The sequence below is a fragment of the Emydura macquarii genome, unplaced genomic scaffold (assembly GCF_026122565.2).
Source record: "Emydura macquarii macquarii isolate MOO-44397 ecotype Brisbane River unplaced genomic scaffold, CSIRO-AGI_Emac_v2 contig_2676, whole genome shotgun sequence".
NCBI classification, from domain to species: domain Eukaryota; kingdom Metazoa; phylum Chordata; order Testudines; family Chelidae; genus Emydura; species Emydura macquarii.
The window spans coordinates 13,808,142-13,822,077 of record NW_027132813.1 but is presented as its reverse complement, the minus strand read 5'-3'; the positions used below and the strand labels follow the sequence as shown (position 1 = coordinate 13,822,077).

The 13,936-nt window shown below is 37.4% G+C and overlaps 1 protein-coding gene across 1 annotated transcript in view; it reads left to right on the top strand.

The window, feature by feature from the left end:
* The window catches only part of IARS2 (isoleucyl-tRNA synthetase 2, mitochondrial), a 50,315-nt gene that overhangs the window by 11,833 nt on the left and 24,546 nt on the right, over positions 1 to 13,936 (top strand). Inside the window, exons 12-14 of the mRNA XM_067564933.1 lie at positions 197 to 357; positions 11,178 to 11,280; positions 11,993 to 12,086. Of these exons, the coding sequence (XP_067421034.1) occupies positions 197 to 357; positions 11,178 to 11,280; positions 11,993 to 12,086 (358 nt within the window). The remainder of the gene's footprint in view (positions 1 to 196; positions 358 to 11,177; positions 11,281 to 11,992; positions 12,087 to 13,936) is intronic.

Below are 13,936 nucleotides of genomic sequence, written 5' to 3'. Positions count from 1 at the left end.
GAAAATAAAGTGAGTGGTGGTGGTGGTGACATCCCTGTGATCAATTGCCATGAGATATCATCTTGGAGCATATTATATCAATATGTGAGGATTTATGCCAGTAGCTCTTCATGTCCTGAGAGAATAAATAGTATCCTTTTGTTAAATTTTGAATTCTCTTCAACCTTAAATAATTCTAGTTGTGGTTATTTCATAGGAAGTGTTAAAAAAAGTGAAATTTATTCCGGCATCAGCAGTGAATAGAATGCTAGAAATGCTGGACAGAAGGACATATTGGTGCATCTCAAGACAGAGGAGTTGGGGTGTTCCAATTCCCGTGTTCTATCATAAGACAACAGGAGAATCCCTGATAAACAGGTATCTATTTTAGTCATATAAAAAATAAGACTCCCGTCTTGTTCTGATATAGAAAATATTAAAACTACAAACAAGTGAAGTGCGAGCAAATATATTTTGACTGTGTAAAAGGTGTGTTTTTGGCATATTTAATTTTATATTCTATAGTTATTTTGAATGGAAAAAGAAGGGCCAATGTCTCATTACTGAACGTGGTCTAAAGCTGGTAATCTAGGCTGTCTCATACCACTAACTAGCAGTCAGCTGATGAGCCTCCTTGAAACTCAGTGAAAATCTGTGATTTAATAGATTCTTCAGTAGGTCTGATGTCAGTCATAAGTATCACATTTAAAAAACAGCAAATGCATGCGGTAGCTAGAACAGATTAGGACTATAATGTCAGCATTATGAACTCAACTATCCAATTATTTGTTACAATAATTTCTGAAATTGAAGAGTTGACAGCTGCCCATGAAATGAGAAGACTAAAGTAGGATGGCCAAATCAGGTGCAGAATAAGAAACCAGTAGCCTATTTCAGAGTTAATTTGGAGACCATTTCATTTTTTCAGAGAGCCCCATATTCTTCTGAGACCTCCTATTTCCTGTTTGAGGTATATGTTACTGTAAAGTTAGGTCACTTGTGTATATGTCAGGCTTTCATATATAAACCTTTGTTTCCAGCACCATCTAATACAGTTAGAGTTAAGGAAGCCTGTTTATCATGAACTCAGAAATGTAGGACTAGAAGGGATCTTGAGTGGTCATCTAGTTCATCCCATCCCATGTTAAGGCAGCACCAAATAAACCTAGACCATCCCTGAAAGGTGTTTTGTCTAACCTGTTCTTAAAAACCTCCAATGACAGAGATTCCATGACCTCCCTTGGAAGTCTATTCCAGTGCTTAGCTATCCTTACAGTTAGAAATGTTTTCCTAATATCTAATCTAGATCTCCCTTGCTGCAGATTAAGCCCATTACTTCTTGTCCTACCGTCATAGCCATGGAGAACAATTGATGGCTATTCTCTTTAAAACAGCCATTAACATATTTGAACCTGTTACCAGGTCCCGTCTGTCTTCTTTTTCAAGACTAAACATGCCCAGTTTCTTAATTTTTCCTCATAGATCAGGTTACTCTAAATCTTTTATCATTTTTGTTGCTATCCCCAATTTCTCCACATCTTAAAATGTAGTGCCCAAAACTGAATGTAGTACTCCAACTGAGGCCTCCCCAGTGCTGAGCAGAGTGGGATAGTTACCTCTCATGGCTTAATACAACACTCCTATTATCTACTGCAAACTCTGCTTTTCAGGAGTTCACAACTGCCATGCAAAAAAATTCTGAACTAAGTTTTAAAATAAGTAGTATGTTTCAGCCAAGTACACTGATACTTAAAAACAAATCAGTCAAATAAACAACAAAAATCTCCCAAAGAATTTTATTAACATTTTCCAAAGTGCTTTTTCTTCTGATTGTGTCTTGCACTTATAGGTAAACTGCTTTTAATTTTTAAACTGAAACTTTCATTGAGCTCTTTCTTTTCATGATGAGGGTACTACCTTTAGCTTTTTGGGGGGAAGAGATTTTAAAATGTGAGTAAAAGATGCTTTTGTGAAGATGGCATTGTGGAATTCCATATTCATATTCCATATTCACTGTGTCACTGCTTTCCATATTTGATTTTCTGAGTCAATTCCTGCCTTCAGATATACCATTGAAACGCCATTGTATTCAGGTGACACCTGCAGTAACCCTTATGCAAATCTATTTAAAGATAATAAGATTACATAGATGAAGGAGAGTGGAAATTGGTTGCAGAGCCTCTTATGGCTTGACTTCCAGAGTTCGGGGTGAATTCTCAGGACAGAACAAATTTGATACAGAAGTCAGTCACACACAATGGGTATGGAACCCAATAATGCCATTTCTGCAAAGTTGGTTTTAAGGGTGCAATACACTTTACATTTAGTATTCAAAGCTAGTCAATGTGTGTAGTGCATGCACACGATTCTCTTTGTTCACTTTCTCTGTCTATGATATTTGTTATCAGCATGCAAATAGTGCCCACGTACTCTTGGACAGGAATGTGTAAAGGCTCTATTTATTGGGTTAAAGGTCATCTCTTACATGTGAAATTCATTCATCCAGTTTAAAAGGCATTTACAAAAAGACCTCGAATATATATTTACACAGTAGTATATAGTTCTTCTTCAGGAGCCATTATAGTCCATCTAGAAAGTAGCATTTAAAGACAGTTTAGTGTTATGTTAAAAACAAAAAACACTTATATAAGCATAACTTGGCAGTCAGTAAACAAACTAAAAAAATGTGCCTTAAACAATATTTTCCTCTGAAATTATAGAGAAAATGCTGTAATATGCACAAATAGGACTGATTGCATGCATTTAGCTGGGCAACAGCTATCTTAAAGGCCAAGAACATATGCCAAAAGGTGTGCCTTTGTAAACCTTTGAGCTCTGGCACGTTGCTGGAGTTGTATGAACAGTGACATAGTTGGGGCATTTTTGTGGGGAAAATATGGCAATAGATCAGCAGCTCCACCTTTGTGTAAGTAGATATCAGCCCCATTATTCATGAATGTCAAAAAGCAACGTGTTGGGGGTGAGTAAGGCTCTATACAGCACATGAGATTAAAGGATGGAAAAAAACATGTACAATGCATGGTTGAAAATTAGATTTATTCTCTTCAGCTGCTACAACATCTGTTGCTCTTTTTAAAAAATATAAATAATGAGCATTGATTTAAAAATAAGTATTATACTGTTGTTTGTTCTAAATATTTCACAATACAGCCAGTGGTAAATTTTCTCTGTTAGCTATAGCAGACTTCTTGTTCCAAAGCAGTTAAGGCATACAGAATACTGACCTACAGAAATGACAGACAAATTTAGAAGACAGTCTGTCAATTCATAGGTCATTTTCCTGTACACCAGTTCTTAATAAAATGTCCAGCAATCCTACTTATTTTTTTGTAGTTGGTTCTCATAAATTACAGTATATAGCATGATACGATAATAATAGAGCTTCTAATGTCTTCTAAATATTCGCTAATATAAATGAATGATTCAATATTATAACAAAATATTCTAACAAACTGTCATCTAAAAGAAAATTACACTTATATTTTTTAACTCCAGTATATGTGTGTGTTCGCCGTTCCTCCACATTCTGTCAGTGAATATCAAAAGTAACAGCATCTCCACTGGAAGTCAGTGTAGTCCACATGGAGTTGCTGTTACATCTGATAACGCTGCTGGTTAGTCTTGAATGATTCCCCATACTTACCGTAAATATAGTTACTATGTTAAAATAAATCCATGCCATTTTTCTGTGCAAGTCAGGTTATGCCCACAAACTTTCCATTTTATTTTGCAGGATGTATGTTGCATCCTAAGACATTAAGGTTTTAAAAAGTTCGCAGTTCTGCTGTGACTTTTTATTTGAAAAACAAGAACTAAATTCTAATCTTACGAGAGTTACATTTAATGCTCCATCTGTCCAAGAATCCGCTCGCTTACTGGCATCCACATGTGCTATTGCAGACATTTTGGGCATGCAGCAGCAAGCATCATCTTCCAACATTAAAAATTGACCTAAATCGTATTTTAACTCATAAATATTAAATCCCACAAAAAAGTACCTCTGCCTCTTCAGCACATTTAAGTTATGAGTTCAAAAGTTTTAGTAAAAAGGCAAATTCCTACTTCCTATATGAGAGAGAAGAGAAGTTATACATTAAATAATTGCAGGTTTCAAATAGTGATTAAGAGAGTGTGTGTGTGCGTGCATATTTAAAAAACTGCACAAAACAATAATTCAACAAATTAAATAATCATTCTGACTCATACAATTGGCTTTCTCCAACATCAAGTAAATATTTTAATTATTTTTTCTATAAATCTAGGAAAATGTAACAATATCAATGAGATGAGAACTTTTATAGATAACGAATTAGTAAAGCTAAGTAGTAGTTATCTAAAGATTGGTATTAATTGTTATATTGGACTCATAAATTTTCCTAGAAGTGTTCTCCCCTTTTCCATTGATTTTATTAGCAGTTAAGGATGTAATCACTTAAATTTTACATAGAAAATCAAGTTGCATGTCTCTTGAATAAATAGATCTAAAATTGAAAGTAAATAATTTTATTAAATTTACTTTACTGTATTTCAGTAAGTTCAGAATATTAGCAACTTACCCCTTCTCTTCCCAAGTACTGTCCGGCAAAGTACTGATACCTGTATAAAAAGAGAATCTACCGTGCACTCTTTCTACAAAAAGAAAGAGGAGTAGAGAACAACAGGAACTATTTTTTTCTTCTGCTGGGAATCATCTTAATGCCGCTTTATTTCCGATAACACCCTAAATAAGCAGTCATTACAAGCAATATCAGAATTCAAAATGATTGGGTGGTGTCATGGTAGCATGAATTACCTCATGGGTTCCACTGTTAGAGACCTAGCAAGTGACACGTAATGCAAGCTCTTTTAGATATGATCTATGACTAAGGCAAAGTTTTACAATGGGGTTTATTGCTTACTCTATGAATTATTGTACTCACATGGAAGCTTATAGATTGTAGAGTGGTAAGTAGCTATTTCAGAGAGATGTTTTTTCACTGCATTTTACATAAATATATCATGTAGAGAGAATTTTTCCTTCGTTTTTAAGATATGCATACGATATGTGTTCTATAACTGTACAGATTATAGGGAGAACACTTATTCTTCATAAGAATCCTGAGGAGAGGTCAGAGGAGTGGTTTTTAAAATTTTGCAGGGGGGCAGAAGTAACATCCTTGGAATCATCTTTAAAATACTTTCTGGGATAATTTAAATATCATACAATAGTTCTTGTTAAAGAAATTGAATGAGATGTGAATAATTTTAAATTGCTGAACCTTTACAATTAGTTGACTTCAGACTACCATAAAAACCTGAGAACACTGGTTAATGATTAGTAAACCTGTCAATATTTGACAATTTTTATTTCATATAATTAATTGCATAATTTAACTAAGAGAATCTGACAAATTATCTGATGCTATTATATTGAAGAAGAGAAAGTTATCTGTTCATTCATGTCAGTTTCAGGGGAATTTGCACTCTAAAATAAACTCCTACTCATGTTTATAAATTATAGATCATATAGACCTTTATTTTGTATAACATTATGTTTGATAAAAGGATAGGCCAACCCTGGATGTATCTGTAGAAGTATTCATAGAGACAGTAGAGAAAACAATTGGTTAATGAGGTTGGAGAAACTTTATAATAGGGAAAGCTTCTAACACCATTCACACACAAGGAAGATTGATAGCAAGGTTGCATTTTCTTCTGAAGGCCTACAGGGAACAAGTAAACAAATTTTTATTACAGATAACACAAATTGCCATTCCATATATTTGTCTGAATTTTCTTTTTTCTCACCTTTTTATTTATGGCTACCATGTAGAAATTTGGGAGACTATTTTTGCCCCTAATTCTATTGAGACTGTCTGCTTGGCAAATTATTCTGGAGCAAACACTTTTCATTCAGAAAATAGGTAGGTAGGAGGTAGCTTACTGCATTCTCTGTCGTTCTTCAGTACAGTCAAAACCTCTTATATGCTTAAAAATCAGATGCAGACTAGAAGTTTCTCATCTAATTTTTTTTAAAGCATAAATTAGGAACTAATATCTTTTAATTAGAAGAACTGTTTTGTAACAGTTATTTAATTCCTATTGATTGGGCTAAACAGATCTATTATTCATCTGCCATTTTTAGTAGAACTTTCCATGCTGGGGGTTGCAAAACTGACTGCTTGTTGACAAAGCAGAGTTTTGGCCTACTTAGTGGATCTCATTTGGTGGATTTTAAGGGGTTTTCCTCTCAAATTGCTATTACAGTCCGTCAGACTGTACAAGGCATATAGTGTGGACGTGGCACAGAAATAGCATTGATCTTGTGGCAATGAACAGCAGTCAGACTTCCCTGTCGGTATTTCCAGTTCTACAGAAAATCTTCCAGCACTGATCGTGAGAGGCAGCTGATTTGACTGTAGAGACTGATAGGAACAAACAGAGATTCAAAGTTATGGTCGCTCTTTCTAGAAAAGCAATGCCAAGCGGGTTTTCATGGGCAATTACTCTTCTTTGGAGGGCTCATTCTGCTATGCTCAAACCCTCTTGTTCAGTGTCTACATGAAGTCTGTAGGATAGTGTGTAAGATACTGTGAGCTGTGGTGTCAATAAGTTGATGGAACTTATTTCTACATCTCTACTAGGTGGCAGGGAACGTAATTGCAGGAACCTTCAATTAAGGATATCTTCCTATGGAATTTTTCAAGATAGCTTGCAATTGTGGAGAGTTACTGGGCTCATCTCTGCTTATGGGCATTCAAATAACAGTGGTGGTGATTTTGTAGAATATTATAGATGGTAACAAGCATCTTGAATTTTACTTGGGGATTGGATTTGATTCCAGTGCAGAGTACTGAGTAAGGTGTAATAAACTTCGTTACATGCAGAAGGCAAAGTGTAATACACTGTTACATTGGAGCTGAAGATTCCAAAAGGCTCCTATGGTCGGGCCCAAATAGAACATGTTACCGTAATCAAGTCTAAAGATGACGAATTCATGGATCCTGATGGCTAGTTCTGTATCTAAGATGAATGAGTGCCCTTCATCAGACAAAAGTCTTTGAGCTCAGAGGCTGTGTATGCCCCGTTGCAGTCTCTGCATTCAGTAAACATGCTCAAAAGCTATGTTATCAAAGGCAGTGTTTGTGGTGGGTCCCTAGCTCTGGAACTAGCTTCTGCTAGAAATCTGTCAAACTGGGCCCAAACAAACAATTTATGTTTTAATACAGCTAACTTTAAATGTATACATCTGGAACAAAGAATGTAGGTCTTACTGGATGAGTAACTCTATCCTGGGAAGCAGAGACTCTGAAAAAGATGTGGGGTTAAGCCAGATAATCAGCTGAATGTAATCTCCGAGTGTGATGCTGTGTCCAAAAGAGCTAATGGGATCCATGGATGCATAAACAGGAGAATCTCAAGTAGGAGTAGAGGTTATTTTACCTCTGTATTTGACACTGATGTGACTGCTGCTGGAATACTGTGTTCTGTTCGGGTGCTCACAATTCAAGACGCATGTTGATAAATTGGAGAGGGTACAGAGAAGAGCTATGAGAATGATTAAAGGGTTAGATCACATGTCTTGTAGTGATAAACTCCAGGAGCTCAATCTGTTTAGTTTAACAAAGAGACAATCAGGGGGTGACCTGACTTATACAGGAAACAAATATTTAATAATGGGCTCTTCAGTCTAACATGATCTAATGGCTGGAAGTCAAAGCTAGACAAATTCAGATTGGTGTACATTTTTAACGGTGAGAGTAATTAACTTCTGGAACAATTTACCAAGTATCATGGTATATTCTCCATCACTGAAAATTTCTAAATCAAGACTGAGTGTTTTTCTAAAAGCTATGCTCTAGGAGTTATTCTGGGAAAGTCCTATGGCCTGTGTTATACAGGAGGTCAGATTAGATGATCACAATGGTCCATTTTGGCCTCAGAGTCTATGAATAAATGCTTGGGGCTGTTAGCCTTTTGCAGGAGGCGCACAAAGCCTACCAGTAGTAGGCCAGTTGCAAATAATAGAAACTCCCCTGAGAGAACATCTTAAGACTCTAGTTCATTGTGCTCTTTATTGAAGAAAAGTTGTTACAATTGTGTGCTAAATGTTGCAAAAGTACGATCACTTAAACATTGTGATGGATGTATGGACCAAATTTATCCATGATGCTACTTCATTGAAGTGCAGTTACCCCATGGTGGAGATGCATAAGGGATGAGTTTGGTCCATTATCTAGCCCTGTATCAATTCTCTAGACTGTAGTCTAGAAACAATTTTGCCAGCTTCTCTAGGATTATTATTGGTCTATACTAACTAAGGATAAGATCTCATAGATTCGTAGACTTTAAGGTCAGATGGGACCATTATGATCATCTAGTCTGACTTCCTGCACAAGACAGGCCACAGAACCTCACCCACCCACTCCTGTAACAGACCCCTAACTTATGACTCAGTTATTGAAGTCCTCAAATAATGGTTTAAAGACTTCAAGGTACAGCAAATCCAACAGCAAGTGACCTGGGCCACATGCTGCAGAGGAAAGCGAAAACCCCCCAGGACCTATGCCAATCTGCCCAGGGGGGAGATTCCTTTCTGACCCCAAATATGGCAATCAGCTAAACCCTAAGCATGTGGGCAAGACTCACCAGCCAGACACTAGGAACCCACCCCATCTAACATCCCTTCGCAGGCCATTGGGCATATTTACTGCTAGTAGTCAAATATCAGTTAATTGCCAAATTAGGCTGTCCCATCATACCATCCCCTCCATAAACTTACCAAGCTCAGTCTTGAAGCCAGCTAGGTTTTTTGCCCCCACTGCTCCTCCTGGAAGTCTGTTCCAGAACTTAGAAACCTTCATCTAATTTCAAGTCTAAACTTCCTGATTCCTTGATGAGAGCCTGTAAAACTTTTCCAATTTGATGCCAGAGCCATTAGTCAAGACTGATCAGTGTTTCTATTCTGTGATTTACTTCAGGAACAATTCCACTTGACGTGAACTGGAATTATACCTTCCAGGACATAAACTGGAATTATACAGCATACTTATTATACTGTAGGGACTTTAGCAATGTCAAAACTGAGTTACTGTCTTCGGATTTATGCATATCCCAGAAATTGGAGGGAGGCCAGCTTCAATGCCAGTAGTTCAGTTTTGGTTCAAATTTTTGATTTGTCGTTGTTTTACATATAGAGAGACCATAACATCAAATTCTTGAGTTGAATAAGTGTGTTGGGCCATTGCTATGAAGAGGCAACTCCTATTTAAAAAACAGTTGCAATTTTGCCAGTGATTTCATGTACGGGGATTGGCCCATAATTAGCAATAATCTAGATTTTAACAGATTTTAAGAAAAGGAAGATTACTCGCATGTAATCAGAGATCTTCTTGAGGGATTCTGCACATTCATGCTCTCGAGAGGCACTGGTGATGCAGCTTAGACTCATGGAATCTTTTGGTAGTGATGCCCATTGGGATACTCTCACGCCCCCACCCCATCCCCTCTCCTCATAGCTATAAAAGTAGACATGGAACAGTTCAGTCCACTGCAAAAGTTGTAATTGAAACTCTGAGGAAATGGGAAAGATGAGCAGGAAGTGCAGAGATTATTTTGAAGAACTCTGGTTACAAGTGAGTAACCTTCATTTCTTTTTTTAAGTGACATCTTCACATTCCCATGTTTGGAAGCAGTATTCCTGCCTCTGGACAGTGGGACAAGGAGGCCTACTTAAGCAGACTGTAGTGCTCCTTTGCCAAATAGCACATCTGATTTAGATGCCAGATTTGAGAAATATTTTGGGAAGTATGAATCCAGGTCCAATTGGCAGCTCTGCAGGTTTCTAAATACTTCTCGGGCAGACCATAAAAGCAGTCTTCACACGAATAGAGTGTGCTTTAAGCCCCTCTGGAAAAGGAACAGAGGTATGTTTTTAACAGTCTTTAATAGAGTCTAAGGCCTGGTCTACACTGGCTGCGGATTTCGGCAGCAGTCGACGGGAGATATGCAAACTATGTACATTAACTTGCGTATCTCCCGTCAACTTCCTAATGTCTATTTACCACGGCATCTCCACTGTGCTGCGCTGACGGGAAATGCCCTCCCATCGACACGGCACTACGCTTCTTGCTGGGATGGATTTAGAGAGTTGACTTCCGGGTTCGTTTGAGTGAGTCTTCACTGACGCTCAGTCGAACCCACAAAATCAATCCTGCACTGTTGGCCGTGCCGCCAGAAATGTAGACATAGCCTTTCTCACTTAATTGCTCACTTTAATAGAGTCTAACTCACTTAAAAAAGGTATTAGGATGCATTTGCCTGAGCATTACTCTTTTCCTCATAAGAGACAAACAGGTGATTTTCTGTATTCCTTAGACCTATTTAAATAAATCTAGCATCCAAAGTGTGTTGCTAAATTTCCCCTAAGGAGAGAGGCCTAATGAGAAATACTGCCACAAAAGTACTAAAGTGAAGTCCCATGTAGCCGTATGTTCTCTTAACTGGAGGGTAAACATATGAACCCCTTCCAAGAGAATTTCCTCTTTGCTCTGGCTTATACTGTCTTTTGCTCATCTAAACTGTAATTTGCTGAGAGGGCTGCAAGATGTACTCTTATTGATTATATGGAGAGTCCCAACGATTTTAGGTGAAGCAAGTTGAAGTGCTCCAGTATGGATTGAACAGGAGCTGAATCTGGGTTTATGCAGTTGTTGGCTACCCACAGAAAATGTCTTTTCCACTTATTATAATAACAAGACGAGTTGACTGCTTCCTGGAGTTTAATGGAATTTCCTGTACTTCTGATCTGATGCGCCAACCACAAATCTCGGGGAGTGCAGTTCATAATTCTTCAAAAATCTATAAAGGTAGAATACACACATTTGTTTACTGCAGTGGTTCTCCAATTCATACATTCTTCAGGCGACCTCATGAGAAAGAGAGTCTCACTCATGGACCCACCTTGCGTCCCAGCCCCGTAATCCTTCACTGCATGTTTCTCAAAATATTGCAACATGTGGACCACCAACAAGGGCTCTGCAGATCACTGGTGGTTCATGGCCCAAGCTTGAAAACTGCTGCTTTAATTGTTTTGGTTTATATCTCAATATATATCATTACGTTGAGTCTCAGTTATTCTGGGGAATGTATAGTAGCTCCTTGATTGAACTATGCTAATCTGTTTCCATCTTACACAGTGAAATCATTGAAAATGTTATTAAAATAGTGGAGCAGCATGGAAGTGATTCGTGGTGGACTCTTCCTGTTGAACAGCTTCTACCAAGAGAGGTTGCAACAAAGGTAACTTTCTGGTTGTAAATGTAAGGGGTGGATATTTGGAAGAGGGGAGAGATCCTAAATCTCTCATAACACAGTAAGTGCAATATAGCTAATGCTATTGATTTCACATGGGAGGCACTCAGGTGCTACAATGATGGGCAGCAATACAAAACCCTCAGATATTTCTGTGATCCTTAGGATTTTGTATTTGTTATAAGGTGTCAAATGAGAGCACATCCTGACTATGTATTGTACTATGTTATATCTCACTGTTGTACGTCACACTTGTGCTAGGCATTTAGGATGTAGTTCCATTGGGATCTCTCAGCAGGTAACTGAGGGCACAGTTAATACACAGTTGGGCTCCAGATGTAATTAACTGTTTCTGCTGGCTGAGGTTAGTTTTTCTGATGTTTCTATGTAGTATTTGCTACCGTTTGTGTTGCTTTCATGGCCCAATTCTTCAGCCACTGTGCACATGAAGTATGGACCAGTATGCAATTAATGCTAGCTTCTGACTTTTGTGGGGGGTCATTAGTCTTCTGAAAAGTAACTATCGCATACAATTTTATAAATAACCTCTTGCGAAATGTGCATGTTTCCTGAAATCTTCTACAAAGCTGGTGGACCGAAACCAAATTCTGGTGTGGTTACTTCTACTCCCCTTCTTCCAGTTAAAGGTACAGGATGTTCTATGTACACTTATTAATGCTAATAACTGTTACTTCAATAGGTTGGTAGCCATGATGTACTGGATTATGTACAGGGACAGGATGTCCTGGATATCTGGTTTGATAGTGGAACTTCCTGGGCTCATGTTTTAGAAGGTATGGAGTTGGTATATGTTGAATATATTTTTGAAATACTTGGTGGGCTAGATGCACTACTGTTATGCTCAACACCTCTGAAGTCAATGGAGTTGAGTTGGTGTAAGCCAGTGGCAAATTTGGGATGATGTCATTGATTGCAAAGCCTTTTAAGAACAGGATTTGATGGTTGCAAACTCATTTTCAATATTCTGAAAAGTTCATGTTTTTGAATGAGTTACTGTTGATCATTCTGGCATGTGAAATACCATATACATTTTTAAAATAAAAACTAAAGATGCGCAGATTTAAAATTGCCGATTTCTGTTATGAAAAGCAGTTGCTGCTAACTTGCAGACCTCAATTTATCTTGAATTAACATTTCAGAATTTGTTTTGTTGTGTACTGACTTTGTCTTTCAGAGTTGTATAGAACTAAGACTAGAATTAGCACTGAAAATGTTAATCATAATTACACACAACAAAGTATATGGATGCTGAAGTTGTCACTTCTGATCATTTTGTGTAGCAAGTGCAGTTTGCTGTGCTGTGACTTTGTACTGCATCTCTTAGTGCAAATACTTGCTGTTGAGTACATCAATCTTTTATGAGTTACTTTTTGACATTACAAAAGCTGAGATTTATAGTGCTTGAGATTCCATGCATGGAATATAATTCAATAATAGTTACAATTGAGTTGTACATGTAAGCAACCTAAAGAAAACAAAGAAACAATATTTTTAAAATTTTAGAAATACTTGATATATCCACAGAGACTCCAAAGGGTGCCATTCCTGGGTAAGAATCTGGTGCAGTACATCAAGTTTGTTGAACTTTAAACCAGGAGAATATAATTGTGTGATAGCAATCATGTTGAATTGTAAAACACGTTGGTATTAGAGATTTTATTTCCTAGCAACGCAGTCAGGCAATGGTATAATCAGCAAACAGTGTATTTTCTAAAGGACACTTGCATACATTAAAGTTCATATTTTTAAACTAGTTGATTTGTAAAAAGTGACTATAGCCTGGCTATTTACATTCCTAAGCCCCTACAAACATTCTTGAAGAATGACCGTAAATTAAAGGCACAATTGTTACTGCAGTATGTTCTATAAAATTATCTACAGGATGCTTTGTTTTGCTGTTTTTATTTTCTTGCAGTAATAATCCTCATAGTAGCATTAGCTGGACCATACTATAATTTTATTCACATTTATCAAAAGAAATGGGAAGGCTATAGTGATAATGCATATATTGTAACATTACCCAAAATAGTGTGGACACTGTGTATCAGCTTTTTCTACTATCCTAGGCAAAAAACTGTAAGGTTAAGAGTACATATTGGTAACTTAAGGGTGTATAACTTCCAGGGACATAGCAGTCAGTAAAAGTACCACAATTAAAAAGTCAGCAAACTCACTGTAATGGTAGCTGAACTATCTTAACTCAGCATCATAGAGAAGCTAGTCCCACATTTGCTCTCTCTTATGCGTGCAGTTTAGAAATGTTGCCTCACAGACTGTTGATTTAGTCTGTTTCATGTATTCATGTTGCTGATACTAAGTGTGATATGCTGTTGCCTCACTAATATTTGGTGTCTTCACATAAGTGCTCTAATTTTATGATCTTAGATCTGAAGTTTCAGTAGTGTCCAAAATGGGCTGTGCCCTTCCAAAACCAGAAAACAGTCTCCCCATAACATCGCAAAAGACCAGCTAGAGGGGAATGGCGGGGATGCAGGATGGGGAGGGTCTAGCAGGGGATTTGGCAGAGCAGGGAGGAGGAATTTTTCTTTTGAATAGATAAATTCAGTAAATCAACATTAATTTTCTGCTTTCCGTTCTCAGTCAGCCAGCCATAAGTGTTCAT